The sequence below is a fragment of the Protopterus annectens genome, chromosome 3.part1 (assembly GCF_019279795.1).
Source record: "Protopterus annectens isolate FY-2018-M chromosome 3.part1, PAN1.0, whole genome shotgun sequence".
NCBI lineage: Eukaryota > Metazoa > Chordata > Ceratodontiformes > Protopteridae > Protopterus > Protopterus annectens.
Window position 1 is genome coordinate 1407634174 of NC_056732.1, and position 25462 is coordinate 1407659635.

Genomic DNA, 25462 nt, shown 5'->3' on the forward strand with positions numbered 1-25462 from the left:
TTTGCAGAACCTTCAACAGGAGAGGCAGAGGGGGAAGGCATAAACTGAGAGGCTTTCCCAGGTAAAGGACAAGGCATCCACTTTCCAGGCTTGACTGTGGGAAGTCCTTGTGCAGAATTTGTCCAATTGGTAGTTCTGATGGGAGGCAAACAGGTCTACCTCTGGAGTCCCCCATTTGTTCCTCAAGAGGTTGAATATTTTTGGTTCCAGTTTCCATTTGTGTGGGTCTAAGAGATTTCTGCTTAGGTATGCCAGTGAATTTAGCATGCCTGGCAGAAATTGAGCTTGCAGGTGCACTTGGTAGCTCAAGGCTATGTTCCACAGAACCATGGCTAGTCTGCAGAGAGGGTACGAGTGGGTTCCCCCCTGCTTGTTTATGTACCACATAACTGTGGTGTTGCCTGTCTTTACTAATAATTGTCCTGGAAGAATGCAGTCTTTGAAGGCTGTCAGGGAATTCTGTACAGCTAACATTTCTTTTTGGTTGATATGCAGTTGCATCTGTCTAGGGTTCCATTTGCCCTGAATGCACTGCCCTGCCAAGTGAGCCCCCCATGCATAGTCTGATGCGTCTGTTAGGGTTTGGGCGGCAGGGGGTAGAGTGAAAGGGAGCACCTTGTTGTGGTAGCAGGCCTCTGCCCACCAAATCTTTATAGAAGGAATGATGGGAATCATTGATTCCAGGTCCTGAGAATGTTGACACCATAGGCTTTTTAGATACCACTGTAGTTTCCTCATATGCAGTCTTGCATATGGAATTAGTAGAATGCAAGAGGCCATGAACCCTGGGGGCTTGCAGACTTTTCCTTGCAGATAGCTGGGTCGTTGTGGCCAATAGTTTGAAGTAGGTTGTCAAGTAAACTTGTTTCTCTGGAGTGAGGAAAGCCATCTGGGAAGTTGTGTTCAAGCTTGCTCCCAGGAATACAATCTGTTGGCAGGGTACTAGGTGAGATTTCTTTTCGTTTATGGTGTACCCCAGAGAAGTCAGAAGTTTCTTTACGAATGCCAGATGTTTTAATAGCAAGTCCTGGCTTTCTGCCTGAATCAGACAATCGTCCAAGTATGGGTATATTTTAATTTTTCTCTGCCTGCAAAATGCAATGCCTGGAGCTAGACAATTTGTGAATACCCTGTGCGCAGTAGATAAGCCAAAGGAAAGTGCTGAGAACTGATAGTGCATGGAGCCTGCCCTGAAGAGTAGGTACTTCCTGTAAGATTCCCTTATTGGAATGTGCAGGTAAGCTTCCTTTAAGTCTAAGGTTGCCAACCAGGCATCTTTGCCTTGCACAGGAAGAAGTTGTTGAAGTGTTAGAATTTTGAGATAACCAAAAAGGAGTTTAGAATAGATAGGTCCAGGATTAAACGCCAGGAGCTGTCTTTTCTGGGTACCAGGAAAAGTCTTGAATAAAAACATTGTCCCCTTTTCTTCTGCTGGGACAGGTTGAATAGCCCTGATACTTAGAAGAGAGAGAACCTTCTGTTGGGCCTCTGCCCACTAATTTGGGGGTAGCTCTGGCCAACCGTTTAAGGTTGGTAGGGTGTGGAAGTGGAATTTGTATCCTTGGGAAACTATATTCAAAACCCATTTGTCCTGGGTAATGAGTTCCCAGTTTTTGCATGCAGGGCGAGCTTTCCTCCTAAGGGAGCAGGCAGTTGAGCAGGGCTTGGAAGGGTTAAGGTTAAGTCATTGTGCCATTTTTCCGTAAGGGGGTGCCTTACTACTCCCTGCTTTGGAAGTGGGAGCCCCCCACTGCTTAGGCCTGTGTGTAGCCTGAGACTGTAACCTAGGTGGTCTGCTGTTCCTGGGTTTGGACTGGGAATGCCTGGAAGAGACTGGAAAGGACCAATTCTTTGAAAGCCAATGCCTACTAAATCTGGGAGACTGTACTTGCAGGAAATCTTTAACAGTTTGCATAGATTTAGCTTTTTCCTCCATCTTTTTGAGGACGACTTCTGCTTTGTTGCCAAACAGGCAGTCTTGGTTTAAGGGAGCATCCAGTAATTTAGCTTTAACATGATCTGGCAAGTTTTGCTCCTTAAGCCAAGCATGCCTTTTAAGTACAGACACACTGACAGCAGCCCTGCAAGATGCTTCTAAAGAGTCAAAACCACATTGCAAAGTATGTTTACTAACTTGTTCTGCAGAATGCATTAAATCCTGTAATTCTGTGTGTTCAGCACAGTCAGGAATCAACATCATTTTCTGTTTAAGTAGTCCCATAATATGCTGCTGGTACTTTAACATATGAAACTGGCAATTCAAAGCCCTAATGGCCAAAGTAGCAGAAGTGTATACCTTCTTACCCCATACGCCCAAGGCTCTAGAATCCCTATCAGAAGGGGAAGGATTTTTGGCAGCAGTAGCCTTAATGCCCTTTGGTCTTTGGGAAATGGTCTCTGGATCCACAGTAGGATTCTTGAAGAGGAACTTGTGAGAATCAGGTACTCTAATACCAGTCAGGTTTTCTGGAAGCTGGAGGTAAAGTGTGTGGGGAAAGGCTAGATTCCAAGAAAGCATCTACAATGTCCAGAACAGGAGGGATAGCTAAAGGCCTGTGTTGAGGAAGGAGTAAGAATTCCCTAAGCCGCTTTTTGGAGTCAGAGTTATTCTGGCCTTCCCAGTGGAAATGCTCCCTAAGAGTGTGCAAGGTTTCATCAAAAAAAAATCCTCTGAGAGGAAGCAGAGGAAATGGAATCCTCTGCATCAGAATCCCCATAGGTAGATAAGGGCATATCCTGGTAATCAGAAGAAACAGAAATATCAGATTCCTGATCAGAAGGAAAATCAGTTCTAGATCTCTTAGAGGGAGAAGGCTGGCTTCCCCTAATTAAGGTAATAAGGTATTCAGCCATTCTAAGCATTTGTTTTTTAGGCATATGGGCCTGAAGATGCGGTTTGGACATCGGTTTTCTAGGCGTGGTGCAAGTTTTAGGCCTGGATGAAGAAGATGGCGTCGGTTAAAAATGCAAGTCTGTAGGCCTGAATACACCCTCAGAAGCCGGTGCCTGCACAGCGGCTCTGGACCCATCCAAGGTAGAGACATCCGCAGGTTCCATAGTCGAAGACGCATCTCGCAGCATACCGGACTCCAAATGGGTCTCAGTAGAGCCCTGTGAATCTAAAGTAGCGGGTATCAGGGGGTGCGAAAGCGCCTCAATGAGTACCGGCGGACTGGCGACTAGCTTAACGGAAGCATCGTTGGCAGTTTTTGACCTATGCAGTCTGTCTCTGTCTTTATCCTTACGTTTTTTCAAAAGATCAGCAGTCGGATGGCTTACCAAAGCCATTTCAGAGTACGGATACAGAGTAACAAAATAATTTGCTGCAAATATAGCCCAAAGACTAATAGTTCGGGGGTTGAACAAGGCACAAAACCGACAGAGAGAGACATCGTGGTCTGGGCCTAAGCAGGGAATGCAGTACGAATGAAAATCTTTATGAGGTGTTTGCTTTCCACAAGTAAGACAATTGTTGACTTTTACGGACATCGGTTGGGGCAAGAAAAAAGATCCCCAATGGGGTACTTATCTTTTTTTGAAGACTTTGGTTCTGAAACTCGAAAACGAAAATTTCAGGAGTCGGCTGACTGGCACTTGCCAACTGCTTCAACTTCGGGCACCGCACAGCAAGAAGGACTGATGTAATGGCGTCGGCTGCATGTTTTATACCCCTGACGACCTGATGTCATGGAAGAAGAGAGAACATCCGATGCAGGAATCCAAGACTCTGGTATTCAGGCCAGTTGAGGGCTACCTGCACGCAGATAACCCAAATGTGATGACTGCAACAGTGAAACATGAAGAACATCCACATTACTGATTTAAACATGTGCTGATTTAATAAAGATAAATATTTTTGTTTTCAAAAAGACTGTCCCAGAAATGTCTGCATGGGAGAAGGGTACAGGATCCATGTTTAGCTGTTTATGGAGACACCCTGATTGGATGAGCAGGAAGCTTTGCAGCTTGTGGCTCAACTAACTCAACCTGGGAAAAGGCCTGAATCAGGCAATCAACTAGATATAAGTAAATGAGAATGATGCCTTTGAGCCCAAGATGAGGAAATGCTGGAGATTAATACTTACTGAATACTATGGAGCAGAGGAGAGACCAAAGAGTATTAGGCTGAATTGGAAATGCTGGGAACTAGCCAGGAATCTGAGGAATATCCAATATGCCTTGTATATGAGATTGTGAATGTAAGGAAGCTCTATGTCCAGAAGGGCTTCTGCTATCATAATGGGGAGTATGGTATGCAACTTCAGCTTATTTTTTACATGCATCTTCCTACCAAACCCTTTCAGGTTTCTGACTGTTCTACTGGCTGCCATGTCTGCAAACCCTAGATCCCCCAACTACACCTTACTAGGCTACCCCCCAATATAATCTAGTGCCAAATGGGCTTCTTGACTTCTCAGGGAGAGAATCTTGCAGTACACACTAGTAGTTCCAAGGAAGTGAGGGCTCCTATGGAGAGATACAGGACACAGCATCAGGAATCTTCATGTAATGTACACAAAATAGTTCAGAATCCCTAGCAGGTGGAATGGTGTATGCAATGACATGATGTCCTGTCGCTCACCTTGTTAAGCAGGCTACCCAAAAGACTCTCAGTCTCCTCCAGTCCAAGTGCATACTGGGAGAACCTGAAACCTTCTTCTTAGGGGGACTATTTTTCTCTGGCAATGGAAAGAAGGAACTGGTATAGAAATGAGTTCACAAGATGATACATTCACTTAAAGGGTGGAAGGTCCTTAACTCCATTCTGCATCATGAAACACCTATGGTCATAACCTCCAATTTCTGAACAGGTAAATAGCCAATACTGACTGCTATTAAACCCGCCTCTACCATCTTTCCATTAGTCTTTCATAGAAGCCATTTTCTGTTAAAACTGTTCAGAATTGGGCTGTTTTCTGAAAAACAACTACTGCTTCATAAAAGTCCCTACTCTACTTAGGAACTGGTGAGTCACACAGCTGTTTCATTGTTCACAAACCTTTCCCTTTTATTCTAATGCTTTAAAGACTTCTTGGTAGAATGACAAAATAACAGAAATAAGTTAAAGGTAGCACTGAGAATGTATCCCTTGATGTCCGCTGGCAGGGACTGTATTTACAGCCATACAACCACTGGCCAATGTGACAAGACAGCAGCAATGGTACAGGCATCTGTGCAATGGTACTCAAATTAGTATCGTCTTTGCCTACTTTTGCTACAATTTTCACTTCCACAGTCTCCATTTTAAAGTACCATATAATCTCTACCATATCCCCATCTACATTACTAGACCAGCTTGGTACAGCAACATGTGGGCAAGGCATTAAATGGTTCTAATACTTAAAGCATTAGTAAACAGAAACCAAAGTTACATACTTATCATACTGATAGATCCAGACCAGCACTTCCACTTTCATCACCTTGGCAAAGCATTTTAAACTTTCCTGGGCTACCTGGCCCCTCCCTTTTTACCCAGAATGCTATTAAAATAGGACCCTTTTCCAGATCTCTAAGTTGGAGCTAAGGCAGGCCAAGTAAAAGAAGCTAAACTAATACTTGATCAACAAACAAATTGGAATGACCATAACAGTTGCTGAGTAAAAGGCTATTTACACATCTACAGAACACTCACAAGTAGTGCAGACTATGAAATATTTACTACCGTGACCTTCTTTGCCCATGAATTACTGCTAACATAAAATACCTCCAAGACTCAACAAATAAAAGCTCACAAACTAATAAGAATACCGAGAAGGGAAATATTGTTACAAGGGAGTCAAGTCATTTAGCTATGATGGAGAGGTTAGAGAATACAGAAAAATAATGGCAGACAAATTCACCAAAGTACAAATGTACTGTGCAGCTAAAGATGGTAAAGCAAATGCTCATGTTGGTGGAAAACCAAGTCATTACATTTTCCCCAAGTTATTTCCAAGAGAATAGTTAACTAAAATAAAGCCTCATGCCAGAAAACAGAAATTACTATAATTTATGACAAGAACCATACTATTGTTCTCTTGTATCAAGGGCGGAGTGAAACAATGTTCCTGTTTAATATCTTTTTCTATTTAAAAAAGGTCAGTTCCCAAAATGGCACTTGAGGTACATGCAATCCACCTGCACTGTTTAAGACCATAAAGAATAGGCTGTAAGAGGACCAACAATACAACACTGTAAAACAAAACCTTGTGAGGAAAAAAAAAAAAAAAAGAAAGAAACTGGCTACAGATGGAAAAATACAGCCACGCCTTAGTGTGATTGGGCTGAGGGGTGGTAGGGCCAACCTGTTTTGTGTCAACAGGCCCACTTAGAAAGGCAACACTTTATGTTTCTCTTTTGTCAAGTTGTACAGTAGACTGAACCAGGGCTATTCTACAAAAAAAGAAATAGGCAGGTGAAAGAATGTCTGCAAGCTGGACAAATTGATGACCTCAACCCGCACTGAAACCTGAACAGGGCTGGTGAGGGGGAAAATCTTGTGAAGAATTGGCTCAACTTTATTAAAACATTCATGCCCAAGAGAAAGCACATTAAAAACAGATGGTTCAAATTAAGACATTTGCACATCTCCTTAGCAAAGATGCATTCCAGGTCTCAAGATAAAAAACTGTACAGAAAATAAATTTTATAACTAAGAAAAAAAAAACATGAGAAAGAAATTTTGTAACTAACAGGCCTCCCTTTTTTCAACTATTCATGCTAAACAGGACACCAGTAAAACTATGGCAGGTGCGCAGCACAAAGGTAATATTAGAATAAGATGTAAAATGCCAAGGAGCCCCAACAAACAAAACTTGCAAATACTAACCTTTAGATAGAACATTCAGTGGTCAAGCAGCAACCACAAGAATAGTCTAAATGAAATGAAATATATGTATGCTGCCAGAAAAGACACTAAAAATATATTCAATATAGACTAAAAATAAAAACTCTGGGGATGTTTACAGATGCAAGTGCATCTTGCACACAGTAAAAGAGGTATGGAGAAGGGCATTAACCACAGCATTGACGGTAAAAACAGAGGGGCTAGACTCCCTGGGAAATATCAGATGCTGATCTACATCCTGCTGTCCTTGGTACTCAAGATGAAGAAGATGGACATTCCAAGTCTCAAAGCACCTAGTTGTGTTACTATTCAAAGTTTAACTATTTAACATACCGCTATTACACAGCTCAGTCTCCTTCGCCCAGTCTGAGGCTGCATTCTGTCTCTGTACACTGCCACGTATGACTGAGCTGCTGCATTAACAGCTCAACATCACAAAGTTCCTTTAATAACAACAATAATAATAATAAAATGATACTCATTTAACCAGGTAGATCCACTGGACACACAATCCCTTTTTAGGAGTGACCTGGGACTGGGAGCAATGTCTCATTAAGTTACTTGCTCATGGTCAAAGTATGCAAATGAGGGCTGAGGGATTCAAACCCTGTACCACAGGAAGTACAGCTCACAACCTTAAGCCTCTAAACTAACTATCATAAGAAGCTTTCACAAATTAGTCGCATGTGCCTACAGGACGACTAAGGTTAAAGAAGAAAGTATAATATCAAATTCATGTTCACTGCAAAATATATTCTACAGATAAAAAAAAACGAAGCAAAAAATTTTAATATGGGACAAATAAACAGCACCTAAATTTATTGTAAACAGTAACCTCAGAAGCACAAAGTAAGCTAATAACTGCAGCAGGCAGCAAGAGGGGGATATACTGCCCCTCAAACATAAAAGACATCAATATGCAAGTGTTTCTTGGAAAATTCAGTACAGAATCTGATCACTATTACTACAGAACTGGAGTGTACTTTCCTCTTAAAGACTAAGGAGTGTCAAACTTGCATGTATACTACAAATATGACTGTTAGTAACCCTCCCTTGCCTATTAAAAAAAAAATAATATTGCGTATTTTAACTGTTCAAATGTGTTAACGAAGGTGCAGAAGAGTTCTGCTTTATGGAACCACAGGTCTATCCATAAGAACCCAGGATGCAAAACAAAATCATATCATCCTTTAAGTTTGCAAGATGGGGAACCAAGTTCTAATATAAGCAGCTTTCTCAAAAGTCCATGAATTAAGACATAACTTGTAATATAATGAACACAATATTCTACATAAATTTTAAAATTAGAATGCTGCAAAACAAATTTAATGAAACAAATTCTTTCCTGAATGACCAGTAACATGAAGTAAGCAGCTGCAGAAAAGTCACACTCTCTGCTGAACTGCATTATTTTTAACAGGGGTCATGACCTGTGGTTTCTTAAAGCTAATGAACACAATGCTGCAATCTTTCATATGGCCAATAAAGTTGGTATAGAGCAGACAAAAGCCAGCACTGAACAAAACAGTATCAGCTCTTACCGTCAGGCTACTGCGCTGGTAACCCATGCTGTTACCACAAGGACTAGGTAGAAAGAACCACCACCGCACCATCACCACCTGTGTTATCAGGCACGGAATAGTTAAGACTGATTAGTTTTTAGTATCATGTAATAGAAAAAGAAAAATGAGATAAATTCTGACATCAATCAGTGTGGTGCTAGGAAAAGGAAACAGTGTTAGTAAATGAAAAAGAAATGTGGAAAACATCCCAGAGGCAGTACATTAGGTAAGAATAAAGGAAAACAAAAAAGCGATACTCTGTAATACCACTGACAGGGATACTATCAAAGCAGTCCTTGACATCTACAGCAGCCACAGCTCTAAAATCTACGTAACCTGATGTCATCACTATAAAACTCTCTTACAAGTACAAACATTGTAAAAGGTAACATCTCTATAAAAAGTTACACCATACAACAGTACAATGCATACACAGACCAATTCTGTGGTAATATAGCTTTTTGTAGGTATGGCCACACATCTGACTTTACAGTATCATCTGTTAGCAGTTGATGTCAAACATCACTACCCAACATAGTCCATGCACAGAGATCAGGGTTATTAAGACTCCACATAAGCATACACAGTAAACAAAAAAACAGATTAACCATGAAACCGCTGGTTTTCAAGTTAACATTTTGGACACTAAAATATGACTGAATGGAAATTGTAAGATAAAAGCTAGTGTACTAACTTTTTTGGCATATAACCAGCTGTGGTAAACAGAAAAATAAAGCTACGTTTACAACTGTAACTGTTTAAACACATTTCTACAGTATTATCTAATTTGATCACCACTACAGCATAACTGTGTGAGGAAACAGCATTATGAGGACATTATGCACATACTAATAATGTTTAAACCAACCAGATAAAAGAAACTACTGTTGAAAAGGAACACATTAACAACTACATTACCCTGAGCTTGTTATAACCACGATTGCAAAAATCTTCTCTCACAAAACATGTATGGTAGATTATTTTTAATAACCATGCAAATCTACTATTTCACTTACACAAATGACCCTGTTCAAGGAATCGTGTGAATAATTACTGCCATGTACAGATTTCCAAGTGGTTACAAAGTGAATGAAAAGCAAACCACCCAATACAACATTACCATGAGTTGTATCATACCATTTCAACTACTCAGAAACAAGCTGGCTCAATGTGTAAGAATGGGAAGTCCATGCTTTCTCATTACAACAAACTCGCAGCCTGCTGTAAAGGTGACAGCAACATTGCACCAGTCAAAAGAATAGTAAGCAGGAGGTTGGATTTTCTTGTTCCTGCCTTATGTGGGCTTGGAAAGTAATTTGAAGAGAGCACATCTGTTTTACTGTACAAATTAAACAGTTTGTGTGAGTTTGTTTCAGAGCAGCATGCGTGCAGCTATGAAATCAAATGTATTTACAAGTGTGAGTGTATCCATGAAAAGAAAAACACACAGAAGCACAGCTCCCACCGAAATATTTACATTGCACTTTGATCTTTTGTGTTTTCATTAGTATTTTTGTCCTTCACTACTTTCGGGACATTTGCTGCTATTCTGAAATTATCTGAGCTCAATGCATTTAAGTGTGTAACATAAAACTATTGTGATCATCGTTAACTCAAAATTGTCTACAGTGAAAGAAGTGTTACTAACCACTGAGAATTTACTGACTCAATAGGTATCCTAATAGATCAAGACAACATTTATCAAACTAACCTGGTTATTGCACAAACTATCCACTGGTAATCCCAGCCATTACTGGGTTAATACACAACTGTCAGGAAAATGTTAATATACCACATGGTCTTGTAACAATTCATTTAACACTACATGCTACCCTCTACGTATTACAAACACGGACGTTCAGAAATCCATAGAAAAGCAAAAACATTTTAGTTTATGGATAACTGTACTTGCCATGAAACCTGTTCTAATAAACTGAAAAAATATATCTACAATCAATGGCAAACTAGACACAGGAAAAGGCAGTAACCTTCCAAAGTTGGACAAATTAAGCTCGTGGTATTCACCAAGGCATGAAATGGAGACTCGAGAGAGGAAATCAATTAGCACAGCCTGCTGAGCAGTCAGATATAAATCCTACACCTGAAAAAACAGCCAGCTAGCAGTACAGTAAAACACTGAGTTCTAGCATAATGTGCGTTTCTGGCAGTTTGTCTGATAAACTATGTAAGTCAGTAGCCTGAGATGAAAATGCAAACATACTTACTGAGATCACCCTGTCCCCAACCTGCAGGGTTGCGTCTCTGTGAGCTGCTCCCCCCTCAGCAATCCTGGATATAAAGATTCCCTAGAAAAAAAAATCGTGTTCAGTACATATGAAAAATGATGTTTTTATAATTTATAAGTGGACAACATTGCTGATTCAAAATACTTAACAGCTACAAAAATCCCTACAGTTAAAAATCCCTGAGGCTGTTGGATCCAGATGAATTTTTGTGAAGGTAAATATCTAGCAGAAAAGTAATGACCTCTTTCTCATACATTACTTTTCTTATTCAAAAGAAAAAATTCTGTACACTTTGTTTGCCGGCAACCTAAGAAACATTGCCTGAACAGGCAACAAGCCCAAAATATCCCATGTAGCAGTGGACATGAAAACTGAAAGGCTCAGGATCAAATATCACCTTGCTTCTATTCTCAAACCTCCTGCTTATTCTGCATACGGTGAACAGCTAAGCTGCTCAGGCTAAGACACTTTTACTGGAATGCAAACTTCCAACATTCAAACTCCATAAATGAGTTTTCTAAGAAAAAGGGGAAGAATATGGATCAGAACAACAATGAGCAAATCAGCTTGACCCGACACTAAGCTAAGAACGTCTGTAATGTAGTAATTCTTTCTCACATTTATACACAGTGCATTTAGAACTGTTGTACATGTGGATTAATTTCAACAACTTCCTTTATGTGTAATAGCAACATGTTTACATTACCAGAATGCATACCAGAAGTTCATTAAATAACAAGCTTACAACATTGTCACCCTTTGCAATAATACTGCATTTCACACCATGATGACTTGAAATGTAGCCATAACTAAAAATGCCAAAGTTCCTCAGACTAAAACTTAATAGTCCAAGACTACTTGCAAATCATAAAGCCTAGAAGGTGTCTCCATATGTTAAATGCAAAATCCAGTCCCAAAACTTCCACAAATAAACTGTGATTTAACCAAAGTAAACAGTGAATTTATAAAATTTTTGCAGAGGTTTCACCCCATGAGGCCCTCGCACCATTACTACTTTAATTGTGAGATCTCTGCACCTCAGAGTAGGGGGAATACTCCAAGGTAGCAGAGTGTTGGACTTGGTACACATTTCCTATTCACACTTTGTGATTTCAGTTCCAGTTGCTGGCTTGAATATTCAAAAAGTACCTTTGCAAGTCTGTGTCTTACTGACAAATAGGAGAAGAACTAGGGGAAAAATAGTGAAAGGAAGTCATGATTGCTACTTTAGCTGCTAGGCAAGAGAAATCTTGGTAACAAAATTAGCCAGCTTAGCTTCTTGCCATACTCAGAAAAAGCCAGACATTTCATGTGCAGCCAGAAATAGGGTAATATGTAGAATACTTTGTTATATGAAATGAGGGGCTAGAAGAGATACGGAAAACGATAAGGAAAAGGGGCCAGGACTGCATACTAATGAAGTGAACACACACTGGAGGACTGTGACAAACGGAAGCAAAGTTGGACTGAGATGCTAGTCCATACACTGAAAGGGGAGGGGGGGGGTACTCTAGCTGATGGAAACAGCATCTCAACTTCAAGGTACAAACAAAAAGAGTGACACCTTGCTCAAAAGCATGATAAAAGGAATGACACCAGGAATAACCAATAACAATATCAGCCTTCCTGAAGGTACCCACTTTAGCAGTAAGAAAGAAGTGAAATGAAAGAGGCTCTTCAAAAAAAAAATAAAAAAAATCAGGATCCAAGAAGGCAGTCAGGATTATGACAAGAAAGAACCCTTGATCTATACCACACTATGGCAAAAGTGGTGGAGGAAAGTAGTCACTGTGAGGAGATCCCACAGGTAGCATGCTTTCTGATAGAAAACCCCATCGGTGATCATGGGCATGCAGAAAACTCCACAAAACAGTGTAGGCACAAGTAAAAGTTAGTGCACTGCGAACGTAAAAAAGATGTCACCAACAAACATTACTCTCTGCAGCACAGCACTGTGAAGCTTAAGAACTTGGTAAATGTAAATGGAAATATCTCTGGATAGACATATCCATGATGACCTCTCCAAAAACAGGTTACCAGGATAAATGGGATGAAAAGGATCTAACAGGTATTGGCTGAAAGAGCTACATGGTTGAGCTGCTGGGAGAAAGTACAACGCAATCAACTAGCCTGGCTAAAAATGTATGTAACAGGGCTTTTAAGTGAAAAGAGAATGGCACTTACAAAAATAGAAAGTGGACGGAGGAAAAAAAAAAGGGGGAAAGGAAAGAGTATATTAGAAGAAAAGGTCTTTTGCCAAATCAAGATGATTTTAGAATCAGGTATACGTATATGTAACAAGGAGTGGCAAAAGAAATTAAACTTCAATGAAGATTTGGTCAGATACTGGAAAGCAAGGGAAATGGTCTCAGATACAAAAGGTAGACACTAAGAGGGACAGCAGAGTGCCAGTATGGAATAATTGGACAAAACAAAATTGATGGAAATCAGAAGAATGGAATCCACAACAGTTAGAACAAAAGCTGCAATACAGGATGGAAGCCCTTCCTTGTATGGTTGATATTGGACTGTTGGAGTATTCGGGGACTGTCACAGAACACAAAGGGTTCAAAGAGTGTAAGTGGATGCCAGTTAAATCCTTCCCAGTATTTCAAAAAATATGCAGGATCAGAACAAAGAAGGGCACGAGTCCACTGACAGATTGTGACTAGAATCAAATGAACTCCAGTCTACTAAAAATTGATAATACGAAAAAAGTGTGGCAAACTAATTTTAGTCAATAAGGCTATAATTTGATTCTAGAGCCTAAAGATGAGGAGACAGTTGTATATATGCATTAGAACAAAGGCCAAATTACATGTATTTTAATGTACAATCAATAGTCCTTTGCATGCCTTCCCCTTTTTGCACTTGTTTGTAACTGAATTACACACAGAGGAAAAGGCTGTTATACGCTAAGAGATGAGTCGGAGAAGGAAAACAATCTTCTCGTTGAGAATGAGTGGATACCATATCCCACTGGTTGTTATAAGAGTTGGTGAAGAGGGATGAAAAATCTAGTCCTGGGAGGATCTGGCTTCATTACTGTACATTTCCAGTCTTCTTCCCTGTATTCTCGCGCCTTTGTGAAGAGGATGCCTTACAGCATTCCTTTACTAAAATCCACCTAAATTAAGCACTTTAAAAAGACGTACTTAAAAGAGCTGTGCATTGTCCTTCTAACCAGGCTCTAGGGAGTGTGCCTCATACAGCAGTATACTGCTGAAAAACTTTCATGACTGATATCATGTGATAAGCTATGGCCCTCAAGTCAACATGCAGTAATTTCTTGCACTGCTGGTGGAAACTGCACTTGCTATACAAGTTTAAAAGACCAGTTTTGAATGTGTGCATACCATGAGGAAAGGAATAAGTACCTTAAGATAAAGGGGGAATAAGACTTGTACAGTACATGTTGAATTTTAGGACAAGTGATGTTCGCCAACAGGATCTCAAACTGCTTTAGCACATGTTTTGATTTAGACTTTATAATGCTTCAAAATGTTCACCTTAACAATTGACACTTAGGAGCAATAGCGCCACAATCAAAGGATTGTTACATTACTGTACATATGTACATAGCTTTTTGTCAGAAATTACTTGTGTATTTGAATGATAGGGTTTAGAATGCACCACTTGATTTTCTTGCTTTTGTGTGCAATAATGTCCAGATGTGATGTGGTGTGGAGAGGACCCAAAATGGACAGACTACAGGATTTATGGCTAGTTATCAAGAATGAGGCAACCTTTAAAGCAACACACTATATAGTTGCAGTTAAAATTTTGTTTTGGAATGTAAATGGATTGGTGGAAAACAAATGCATGAAAGTTTGAACACATACTGAAAGGTGTCAGGGACAAACAGACCTACTGCAGGAAACCCACTGAAGTCAGAAGGAAAATCAGGAGTTAATAGCAAAAGCTGCTTTTCAAGGTTGCTGTGCTAGAAAGGGAAAGAAAAAGTGGAGTACTAATTTTATTTAAAGACAGCATCAGGTTACTCTAGAGAAACAAAGTAGATACAAGAATGGCAGGTATACTGTGGTAAATGGCATGTTCAGGGGAAGGTTTGTTACTCTAGTCTCTCTTCACCTTCCTCCAAAACAACAATAAGACTATGGTCAAAGGAGTGTCGGGAGACTATCTCCTTTCACTATGATACACTTCTGGTAGCCGAAGACTGGAACACTATTAGAAGGTAGACTGATGTTACAGGGAGGACTTAGGATATTCTTCATCCCCAAACTGGGTAGGTATTTAAAGAAATATATGCAAATGCTTGGGCTGAGGGATGTAAGGATAAGGGGACAGGCAAAAACCTCAAATACAAATTACTCTAGGAATTTCAAAAGATGGGCAAGGCTTGCCAGGAGTTTCTTTCAAAGGAGCATCCTCATTTTATGACAGATATGGTAACGTGATCCATTCTATCATCAGACCATGCTCCTACAACACTACAATTATGAGACCCACCACCGATGTACAGAAAGGCAAAACAGACATCCCTTTTTTTTTTTTCTGCGTAGGAGAACATTGGAAAATAGCAAGATTATGCTACAGTGACAACCTTGCAGGAAGCTAATAAAAAGGGCACTGGGTTAGAAAGATTTTGGGATCCTTGTAAACATAAATTTAGGTATCTAGCCATCTCTAGATTAGGGAACATCTGGAGACATTCCAAAGAGAAATATTTGGAAGGTCTGGAAAAGATACAGCAACTTCAAAACCACACTTTTACACATGGATAGTGTGACTGTGGGTCAGTTAGAGAAACAGCTAAGGAAAACATGACACAATACATAGAAAATATAAACGAGAGAGTAATAATAAAATGTAGAGACCCAGAAACTAGAGCCCTGCTAATACATACTGAGAAAATAATGAGGATCATGGAAGACCATTACTATAAACTTTACATTGCAAAAAGGGATGTGGATGATAGGGTAGAGATGATGAAAAAATATTTATTGGACCTAGACCTTCCTATACTAACAAAGGAAGACAAAAATGTTTTTGACTCAGATAACTGCAAAGGAGGTAGAGGAGGCACTAAGAAATCAATCTACGGATAAAATCCCAGGAATGGATGGCATACCAACAGAAATCTGGAACAGGGTTGGGAAAGAGGTCCTGTAGATTTGGATAGCTCTCTCTGCTAATATACTCAAGACAAAAAGAGATACCGTCTTCCTGGTATATGGCAGTCTTGTTGATAATACCAAGGGAGGGGAAAGCTATGCAGATCCCAAATACTACTACAGGCCTATAGCTATCATTAGCCACAGTTAAAAGGACTTCATGACCATTCTGGTTAAGAGGTTAGCTAAACAAATTTAGACTAGTGTGGCTACATATAGGGTAAGCAAACATTTGATAAATGAAACCATAATGGTCCAATGTGAAGTGGGAAAATAGTCATGGCTTAGTGATGACTGGTACTGATGTCAGGAAAACTTCTGACAGTCAGTTGGGAATTCTTGAGAAATATTATGAAGAATATGTTTTTTTTCAGAAGTGGATAAGGATCACTTCTGAGGTTTATCAGGGAGCAGAAGTTATACAATGCTTGGAGGTTGGGCTTTCCGATAAGGTCACCTAACTAAAAGGCGGCGGCAAGTGTGTAAACTGTACCTGTTATGTTTGCTCTGTATCTCAAAACACTGGCAACAGAAATCAGGCAATTGAACTTGTGAAGTGTTAAATTATATGTCTGGAGGAGAAAACAGAAATGTTTATAGTAGATTTTGCACAAATTACTAATCCACACTTACAGAACCTACTCCTTAAATTAAGGTTGATATAGCTGGCTGTTGGTATACAAAATGAATGAAATGAATGAATGAAGCAAAAATGAAAGCTATAGCCATGAATAGACTGGTCCAGGATTTTCTATTTTTCTGGGGGCATACAAGAACAAGGGTCGCCTGATTAGGTTCCTGAAAAAAAGTAGCAGTTCGCTGTAAGAATGGTGTGGAGTAGAAAGCTGGTGGTCTACTTGATGCAACTGGATTGGGTGCAAATACGTGCAATCCCAAAGTATGCAACCAAATCCAGGAGGTTCAGAATATTCACAGGGAAGAGATATGCTTAAACTCCAGCTAGAATGATGGGGCTTTGCTGGAGATGCAACAATCAACTCAGGAGGTTCTGGGATCATATCTTTTGAGAACATGAGGAACGGAACATATACAAGCATTACCTTCAAGGGTTGATCAGTGAAACAACATATCAGAAAGCGAGCTTAACAAAACAGAAGTTTTTATTAAGTTTTACTAGATTACCCCTTAGACAGACATATTAGGATTTTGCTAGCCCTGCTGCTATTAGCAGCCAAAAAAAAAGGAACTGTGCAAAAATGGAAATCCAGGGAGAAACTATCCAATAAAGAAGTCCTAACAACCATGAATGAGATCATGGATATGGAATTGAAGGATAGGTCTATTAAATCATGAAAACAGTCTGACTGCATATACTTTGTTACAATGCAATGTTAATATCAAGTACTTTCTTTTGATATTATATATTGGATCTAATGTGCCTGTCAGAATGTAGGGCCCAGAAACACTCCATAAGTACTTCCTTTAAACCAAGAAAGTCTTTGGTTGGGGAAGGGGCTGCAAGATTACAGACAATGTATCATACCTTAACAAAACATTTAATTAACTTTTAAGTTGACATCTTCCTTACTGACTTAAGGAAAATTGTTAATAAAATGTTGCTCAAGTGTTGGAAGAAAGAATCAAAGAAAGGTAATAAGGCTGAAATGTGTAAGAAAACAGGAATGATGCCCCTCTGTAACCTATTGTTGCAACAACTGCTTATTCAGATGCATCTATATAATACAAGCAAAAAGTACTGCAGTAAAAAAATACAAGAAGACTAGTGCAAAGCTCACTTTCAGACAGGCCGTAAACACTGCCTTAATACCAAAGTACTCAGGACCTTGCACAATGAAGATAAGTAAGTAGGGGCACAGCTCACCATATAGGGGCTCAGGAGATGTGTCCCCCTTCACATACACCGTGGTACAGATTTTTTTAGAATATGCTATTTTAACAATTTTAAATGCCAGGCTTCTGGCGTTCGGATTCTGTACTTCTATTTAGTGAAGAAGGGGAGGAGCATAGTAAGACCACATCTTGGTACAATGCATTGATATGGACAGCAGTACACACTAAGGAAGTAGCGTATTAAAACTGTATGCAGTAGAGTTTTCCAGCAGGGAGGATTTTTTTTAATACCTTTCACATATGCCATCCTCAGATCTAGCTGTGACGGATCTTTTGCACATGCACATCCACAAAACAAACAGCACCAAATTCGAAAGGTCGATCATGTCTGTTAAACCTAGTAGACTTCTTCAAAATGTGACCAGGGCCACAGATGAGGGCAAATCTGTGCACATAGCATATCTGGACTTGGTGAGGGCCTTTGACACAATCCCTCATTCAGGCATTACTGGCAAACTCACCCACCTAAATGTCAACTCCTTTATTGTTAGGTTGATCATAAATTAGCTCACTAACCATACACATGCTATCACAGTGGGTGACTCCACCTCAACCAGCAGACCTGCCACCAGTGGGGTTTCACAAGGGTCAGTAACGGGCCCCCTCGTGTATGGTATTAACTTCTCGGAAGCTTAGGCCAAAATAAAGGGGATGTGGCTGACCAAGTTTGCTGATGACTGCAAACTTGGAGCAATCGTTGACTCCTGAAATGATGTCAGTACACTCCAAGAGGATCTTACACAAACCAACAATTGGTGCCAAAGCCATGGACTCAAACAAAATGCAAAAAAATGCATCATCATCCACTTCAGTAAAAGCAATGTCCTTACTATCAAACAACAATATCGCAAGTACAAATGCTGTAGTGAGGAATTTGGGCACTCAAGTAGACTGTGACCAAAACTTTGACTGCCATGTGTCCACTGTAGTAAGAAAGACATTCTACGTTGCACATTTCATTAGCAAAGGCATAGTCACAAGAGCAAAAGAGGTTAACCCCCCCCCCCCTACTCATAACTTATCAGGCCCATAAGTGAGTATAATGACCCCTTTGGTATGTACCGTACCAGGAAACTGCACCAATTGGAGAGACCCCCACAGATTTTTATCTAAGATCACCCAGGATCTTCAGCACATGCCTTACACAGACGGACTGCAGTCTTTGCCACTGTACTCAGTAGTATATAGGCTGCTTAGGGGAGACTTGCGCATGGCTTACAGAGCAATCTCTGACCCCAACCAGATGAAGTTGCTGCACATCTTTAAGTCAAACAGGAGTAGAATTACCCACTCCAGTGACCTAAATCTGGCATACGATTTAAAGAGGACATACTGGAAAAGCACATTTATCTCACAGAGGTTGCCACTTCTCTACAATAGGCTACCAACTCATGTTAAGCAGAGCACCTTTATGACTCTGATCAAAAGGAGCCTGGATAAATGGATGGGAAAAGTACAGTTGTGTACACTTGACATAAATGTAGATGTTAGAGTGTATTCACTGTTGCAGTCATTACATTTGGGTTATCTGCCTACAGGTAGCCCTCAGCCAGCCCGAATACCAGAGTCTTGGATTCCTGCGTCGGATGCTGTCTCTTCTTCCATGACGTCAGGTGTATAAAACATGCAGCTGATGCCATTACATCAGTTTTTCTTGCCCCAGATGTCAGGTGCCCCCACAAAGGGAAGCAATTATATGTTGTTGCACCTCCATCAAAAAGCAAATACACCAGAAAAGCTTAAAACAAGAAGCAAGGGTACAGCCAAGAGAAGTCTGGAGGGAGGGCAACCAGGACTGCAACACTGAATAAACTCGAACATCTACATTTATGGTAAGTGTACACAACTATACTAGGTTCTTAGTCTTTCATTGTTGCAGTCATTACATTCGGGTTGATTCCTAAAGCTAAGGAAAGGAGGAGGAAGTTAAAGAGCATTAGGGCCAGCTATTAAGCCCTGCAAAACTGCAGTGGCAAAACCAGCTCTGAATTTAGAAAAAAATAGGCATGTGGTAATGCTTGGTGAAGGTATGTACAGAGCTCCAGGTAGCAGCTTCTAGGATGACCCTGGTAGGGACCCCTCTGAGAAAGGCTGTAGAGGTAGATGCAGCCATGATGGAATGTGATCTTATCCCCTGTGGGGTAGGTTTTCCATGGTGCTTATAGCAGAAATGAATGAAATGGGCTATCCATTTATAAATGGTTTGCTTTGAAATGGCCTTCCCCTCTGCCCCTGCAGCAAAGCCAACTAGCAGCTGTTCAGATTTTCTGAGAGGCTTAGTCCTGTCCAAATAAAATCTAAGTTGTTTGCGCACGTCCAAGGAGTGCAGAATTCGTTCGCCTTTGTTTTGTGGTATCAGGAAAAAGGTAGGCAAATGAATGAACTGATTTAGGGCCACACTACACACCACCTTGGGCATAAAGGAAGGATTGATCCTGAGGGAAACCCTGTCTGCATGAAAGATAAAGAAGGGCTCCACTGCCATGAGGACCTGTAATTCAGACATGCTTCTTGCTGAAGTGATGGCTAGAAGGAAGGTGGTTTTCCAATACAAAGTTAAGGTCCCAGGCTGGAGAAGGTGGCTCTCCCTAGGGGGTCTTAAATTTTTAGCCCTCTGAGGAATTGCTTTAACAAGGGGTGAGAGAAGAGGAGTGGTTCAGTATTATGTGCTGAAATTGCAAAGGCATGAATTTTAATTGATGAGAAGGATAGGCCCTTGTGGAGCATTTCTGTTAAGTACTGATGAATATGAAGTAAGCTGGGCACCGTAGTGCCCATACCCTGGGTCTGGCTCCAGGAACAGTATCTTTTCCACTTTTCTGCATAGGATTTTCTAGTACTAGGTCTCCTTGCTTCCAGAATGACATCTAGCACCTGCTTACTGAGGGATGCTACTGGACAGCTCAAGGGATTAGCCAGGCTGCAAGGTTCAGGGTTTGAAGCTGAGGTTGCAGAATCTGGTCCGCCTGCTGGGACAGCATGGAAGGTGTCTGAGGTAGGTGCCATGGTTCCAGCAGTATCACGCTGTGCAAGAGGGGGTACCAATGCTGGCGAGGCCAGTCTGATGCAATAAGTATTGTCCTTGGTTTGTCCTGTTTGATCTTTAGCAGAACCTTCGAGAGGAGAGGCAGAGGGGGAAAGGCATAAACCGAGAGGCTTTCCCCAGGTAAAGGACAGGGCATCCATTTTCCAAGCTTGACTGTGGGGAGTCCTTGAGCAGAATTTGTCCAATTGGTAGTTCTGGGGGGAGGCATACAGGTCTATCTCTGGAGTCCCTCATTTGTTCCTCAAGAGGTTGAATATTTTTGGTTCTAGTTTCCATTCGTGTGGGTCCATGAGATTTCTGCTTAGGTCATCTGCCAGTCAATTTAGCTTGCCTGGCAGGAACTGAGCTTGTAGGTGCACTTGGTAGCTCAAGACTGTTCCACAGAGCCATGGCTAGTCTGCAGAGAGGGTACGAGTGGGTTCCCCCCTGCTTATGTACCACATAACTGTGGTGTTTTCTGTCTTTACCAATAATTGTCCTGGAAGGATGTGGCCCTTGAAGGCTGCCAGGGAATTCTGTACAGCTAACATTTCTTTTTGGTTCATATGCAGGAGCATCTGTCTCGGGTTCCATTTGCCCTGAATGCACTGCAATGCCAAGTGAGCCCCCCATGCATAGACTGATGCGTCTGTTGTCAGGGTTTGGGCAGCAGGGGGTAGATGGAAAGGGAGCCCCTTGTTGAGGTGGCAGACCTCTGCCCACCAAAGGAATGCTGTCTTTACACAAGGAATTATAGGAATCATTGATTCCAGATCCTAACAATGTTGACACCATAGGCTTTTTAGATACCATTGTAGTTTCCTCATATGCAGTCTTGCATATGGAATTAGTAGAATGCAAAAGGCCATGAATCCCAGGGCTTGCAAAATTTTCCTTGCAGATAGCTGGGTCTTTGTGGCCAGTAGGTTGTCAAATAAACTTGTTTCTCTGGTGTGAGGTAAGCCATCTGGGAAGTTGTGTTCAAGCTTGCTCCCAGGAATACAATCTGTTGGCGGGGTAGTAGATGAGATTTCTTTTCGTTTATGGTGTACCCCAGTGAGGTTAGAAGTTTCTTTACAAATGCCAGATGTTTTAATAGCAAGTCCTGGCTTTCTGCCTGAATTAGGCAATCGTCCAGGTATGGGTATATCTGAATATTTCTCTGGCTGCAAAATGCAATGGCTGGAGCTAGACAATTTGTGAATACCCTGGGTGAAGTAGATAAACCAAAGGGAAGTGCAGAGAACTGATAGTGCATGGAGCCTGCTCTGAAGCGTAGGTGTTTCCTGCAAGATTCCCTTATTGGAATGTGCAGGCAAGTTTCCTTTAAGTCTAAGGTTACCAACCAGGCATCTTTGCCTAGCACAGGAAGCAGCTGTTGAAGTGTTAGCATTTTGAATTTTGGGATTACCAAAAAGGTGTTTAGAATAGAGAGGTCCATGATAGGATGCCAGGACCTGTCTTTTCTGGGTACCAGGAAAATTCTTGAATAAAAACCTTGTTCCCTTTCTTCTACTGGGACAGGTTGACTAGCCCTGATACCTAGAAGAGAGAGAACTTGCTGTTGAGCCTCTGCCCACTGATTTGGGGGTAGGTCTGGGCAACCGCTTGGGGTTGGTAGGGTGTAGAAGTGGAATTTGTATCCTTGGAAAACTAGATTTAAAACCCATATGTCCTGGGTAATGAGTTCCCAGTTTTTTGCATGCAGGGCGACCTTTCCTCCTAAGGGAGCAGGCAGTTGAGCAGGGCTTGGAAGGGCTAAGGTAAGGTCATTATGACATTTTTCCGTAGGGGGGTTTCTTACTACTTCCTGCTTTGGAAGTGGGAGCTCCCCACTGCTTAGGCCTGTGTGTAGCCTGAGACTGTAACCTAGGTGGTCTGCTGTTCCTGGGTTTGGACTGAGAAGGCCTGGAAGAGACTGGAAAGGACCAATTCTTTTAAGGCCAATGCCTACTAAATCTGGGAGGCTGTACTTGCAGGAAATATTTAGCAGTTTGCATAGATTTAGCTTTTTCCTCCATCTTTTTAAGGACGACTTCTGCTTTGTTGCCAAACAGGCAGTCTTGGTTTAAGGGAGCATTCAGTAATTTAGCTTTAACATGATCTGGCAAGTTTTGCTCCTTAAGCCATGCATGCCTTCTAAGTACAGACCCAGTGACAGCAGCCCTGCAAGATGCTTTTAAAGAGTCAAAACCACATTGCAAAGTATGTTTACCAGCTTGTTCAACAGAATGCATTAAATCCTGTAATTCTTTACGTTCAGCACGGTCAAGAATCAACATCATTTTCTGTTTAAATAGTCCCATAATATGCTGCTGATACTTTAACATATGAAACTGGCAATTTAAGGCCCTAATGGCCAAAGTAGCAGAAGTGTATACCTTCTTACCCCATCTGTCCAAGGCCCTGGAATCTCTATCAGTGGGGGGTAGGGTTTTTGGCAGCAGTAGCCTTAACGCCCTTTGGTCCTTGGGAAATTGTCTCTGGATCCGCAGTAGGATTCTTGAAGAGGAACTTGTGAGAGTCAGGTACTCTGTAATACCAGTCAGGTTTTCTGGGAGCTGGAGGTAAAGTGTCTGGGGCCAGGCTAGATTCCAAGAAGGCATCATCTACAATGTCCAGAACAGGAGGGATAGCTAAAGGCCTGTGTTGAGGGAGGAGTAAGAATTCTCTAAGCCTCTTTTTGGAGTCAGAGTAATCCTGGCTTTCCCAGCAGAAATGCTCCCTAAGAGTGTGCAAGGTTTCACCAAAAGAAAAATCTTCTGGATGGGAAGCAGAGGGAATGGAATCCTCTGCATCCTAATCCTCATAGGTAGACAAGGGCAAATCCTGGTAATCAGAAGAAACAGAAATTTCAGAATCCTGATCAGAAGAATCAGAAGGAAAATCAGTTCTAGGTCTCTTAGAGGGGGAAGGCTGGCTTCCCCTAATTAAAAAAAGATGCACACAATACTCCGTTTGCTGTACTACGTGTCTAGGTCCCACAAATGACACGAGTGTGGATCCAGAAAGAACACTTCTTTATTTGCAGTTAAAAGACTCTTCGTTACTCCTCGTTAAGCGCTTTCATCTAATAATAACAGACTTCATCAGAACACGATCCTTAGTCACATGCTGAGTTATATATAAATGTTCAACCAATCATACTAGTTGATTAATCAATCAATTACATATACTAATTAAAGTGCTCAGTGCTTTTAGTTAAAAATCACTCGTATATAATATATAATTCATTCTAAGCTGATGTCACAAATATGTATATGCAACATATAAAAACATAGTATAATAAATGAACACAAGATGTATAATATTATAAAAACACTATTCAGTCATTACTTAAATTCATATACATAACCTACTACCCTAAGTGTGTATTCCATTCAAATTTTAAATTCCAAAACAGGCTTTATAGAAATGTTGTCATTAATTCCTGGGTGTATGGCTGCATCTAACAAAATTTGCCACATAGTTTCTCTTTCCCCCAATTTCTCACTAATATTACCACCCCTGGGATTAGCCATTATTTGTTCTAATATTGCAAATTTGAATGTATTGCAACTTGGACTTCTGACAAGGTGTCTATATAATGCATTACTTATATCCTTTTTTCTTATGCAGTAAAAAATGGTCGTAAATTATATTTCTTAAGCACCTGTCAGTTTTGCCCACATAATAACTTGGGCACTTTGTACATTTGGCTAAATAAATCACATGTTGGGTACGACAATTACCATTCTTGAACCTTATTACAGTTTGATTAATATCCTCCAATGTGAGGGTGGTGTCTTCCATTACAACACAACATTGGTTGCACTGTCCACACTTATGGGTGCCACCCTTCCTTTCTTTTGTTTTTACTAGTAAAGGGCTTACTCTCAAATTTGTTCTTTAAATTTTGTCCTGTTTTGTAAACAAACACAGGATGCTCTCCTAATACCTTGTAAATATTTTCATCTGTTTTCATAATATTCCAATTTCCTTCCATAATTTTTTGTATTTCTTTAACACGAGTACTGTATTGGAATATACAAGCTTGTTGGAACTTATTATTAACTTGACTGTTACTTGGACTACTGATGGTGTCCAAAGTTCTACTAAGCCCTATACCCAAATAGGGGTTTATACTTTTTACCCCATTCTTCTTTAACATATTTAATAGTGTTGTCAATCAGTCCTATGGGGAACCCCCATTTTCTGAACATGCTACCTATGTTATCTAATTCCTTGAGCATATCATTGTATTCAGAATTCATTCTAGCTGCTCTAATACATTGACCCTTGATGATACTATGCTTCAGACTGTGTGGATGACAACTAGAATTTTCTAAATAGGAGTTACTGAATGTACTTTTCCTATATATTTTGGATGTAAATCGACCATTTACCGTGGAAATGCAAGTGTCTAGATAAGAAATACCTTTATCATAATTATATGTAAACTTCAAATAGTCACTAGATACATTAAGGTAATTGAAAAACATTTCCAAATCGTTAATGGACCCATTCCACAAAATAAACATATCATCCAAAAACCTTACGTAACAACTTCTATAACTATACCATCTGCTATTAAATATATATTCTTCCTCTCAATCAAGGACTAAATTGGCAAAAATGGGAGCACAGGCAGCCCCCATTGTCACCCCCTTACATTGTCTATAATATTCTCCTTCATAGAAGATGAAATTGTGGTTTAATACTATATCCATAAATTCTAAAATCAACAATACCTTTTCCCATGATACTCCAGCCTATTTCTGAATGCTGTTACTAAACCGACTCATTCCATCCTC

At 40.5% G+C, this 25462-nt stretch overlaps 1 protein-coding gene across 15 annotated transcripts in view; it reads right to left on the reverse strand.

Moving 5' to 3' along the window:
- Nucleotides 1-25462, reverse strand: part of SCRIB (scribble planar cell polarity protein) — a 2800411-nt gene that overhangs the window by 1706992 nt on the left and 1067957 nt on the right. For all 15 annotated transcript variants that reach the window (XM_044067477.1, XM_044067487.1, XM_044067486.1 and 12 more), the window contains one exon: nucleotides 10614-10694. In XM_044067477.1, coding sequence (XP_043923412.1) covers nucleotides 10614-10694 — 81 coding nt within the window. The remainder of the gene's footprint in view (nucleotides 1-10613; nucleotides 10695-25462) is intronic.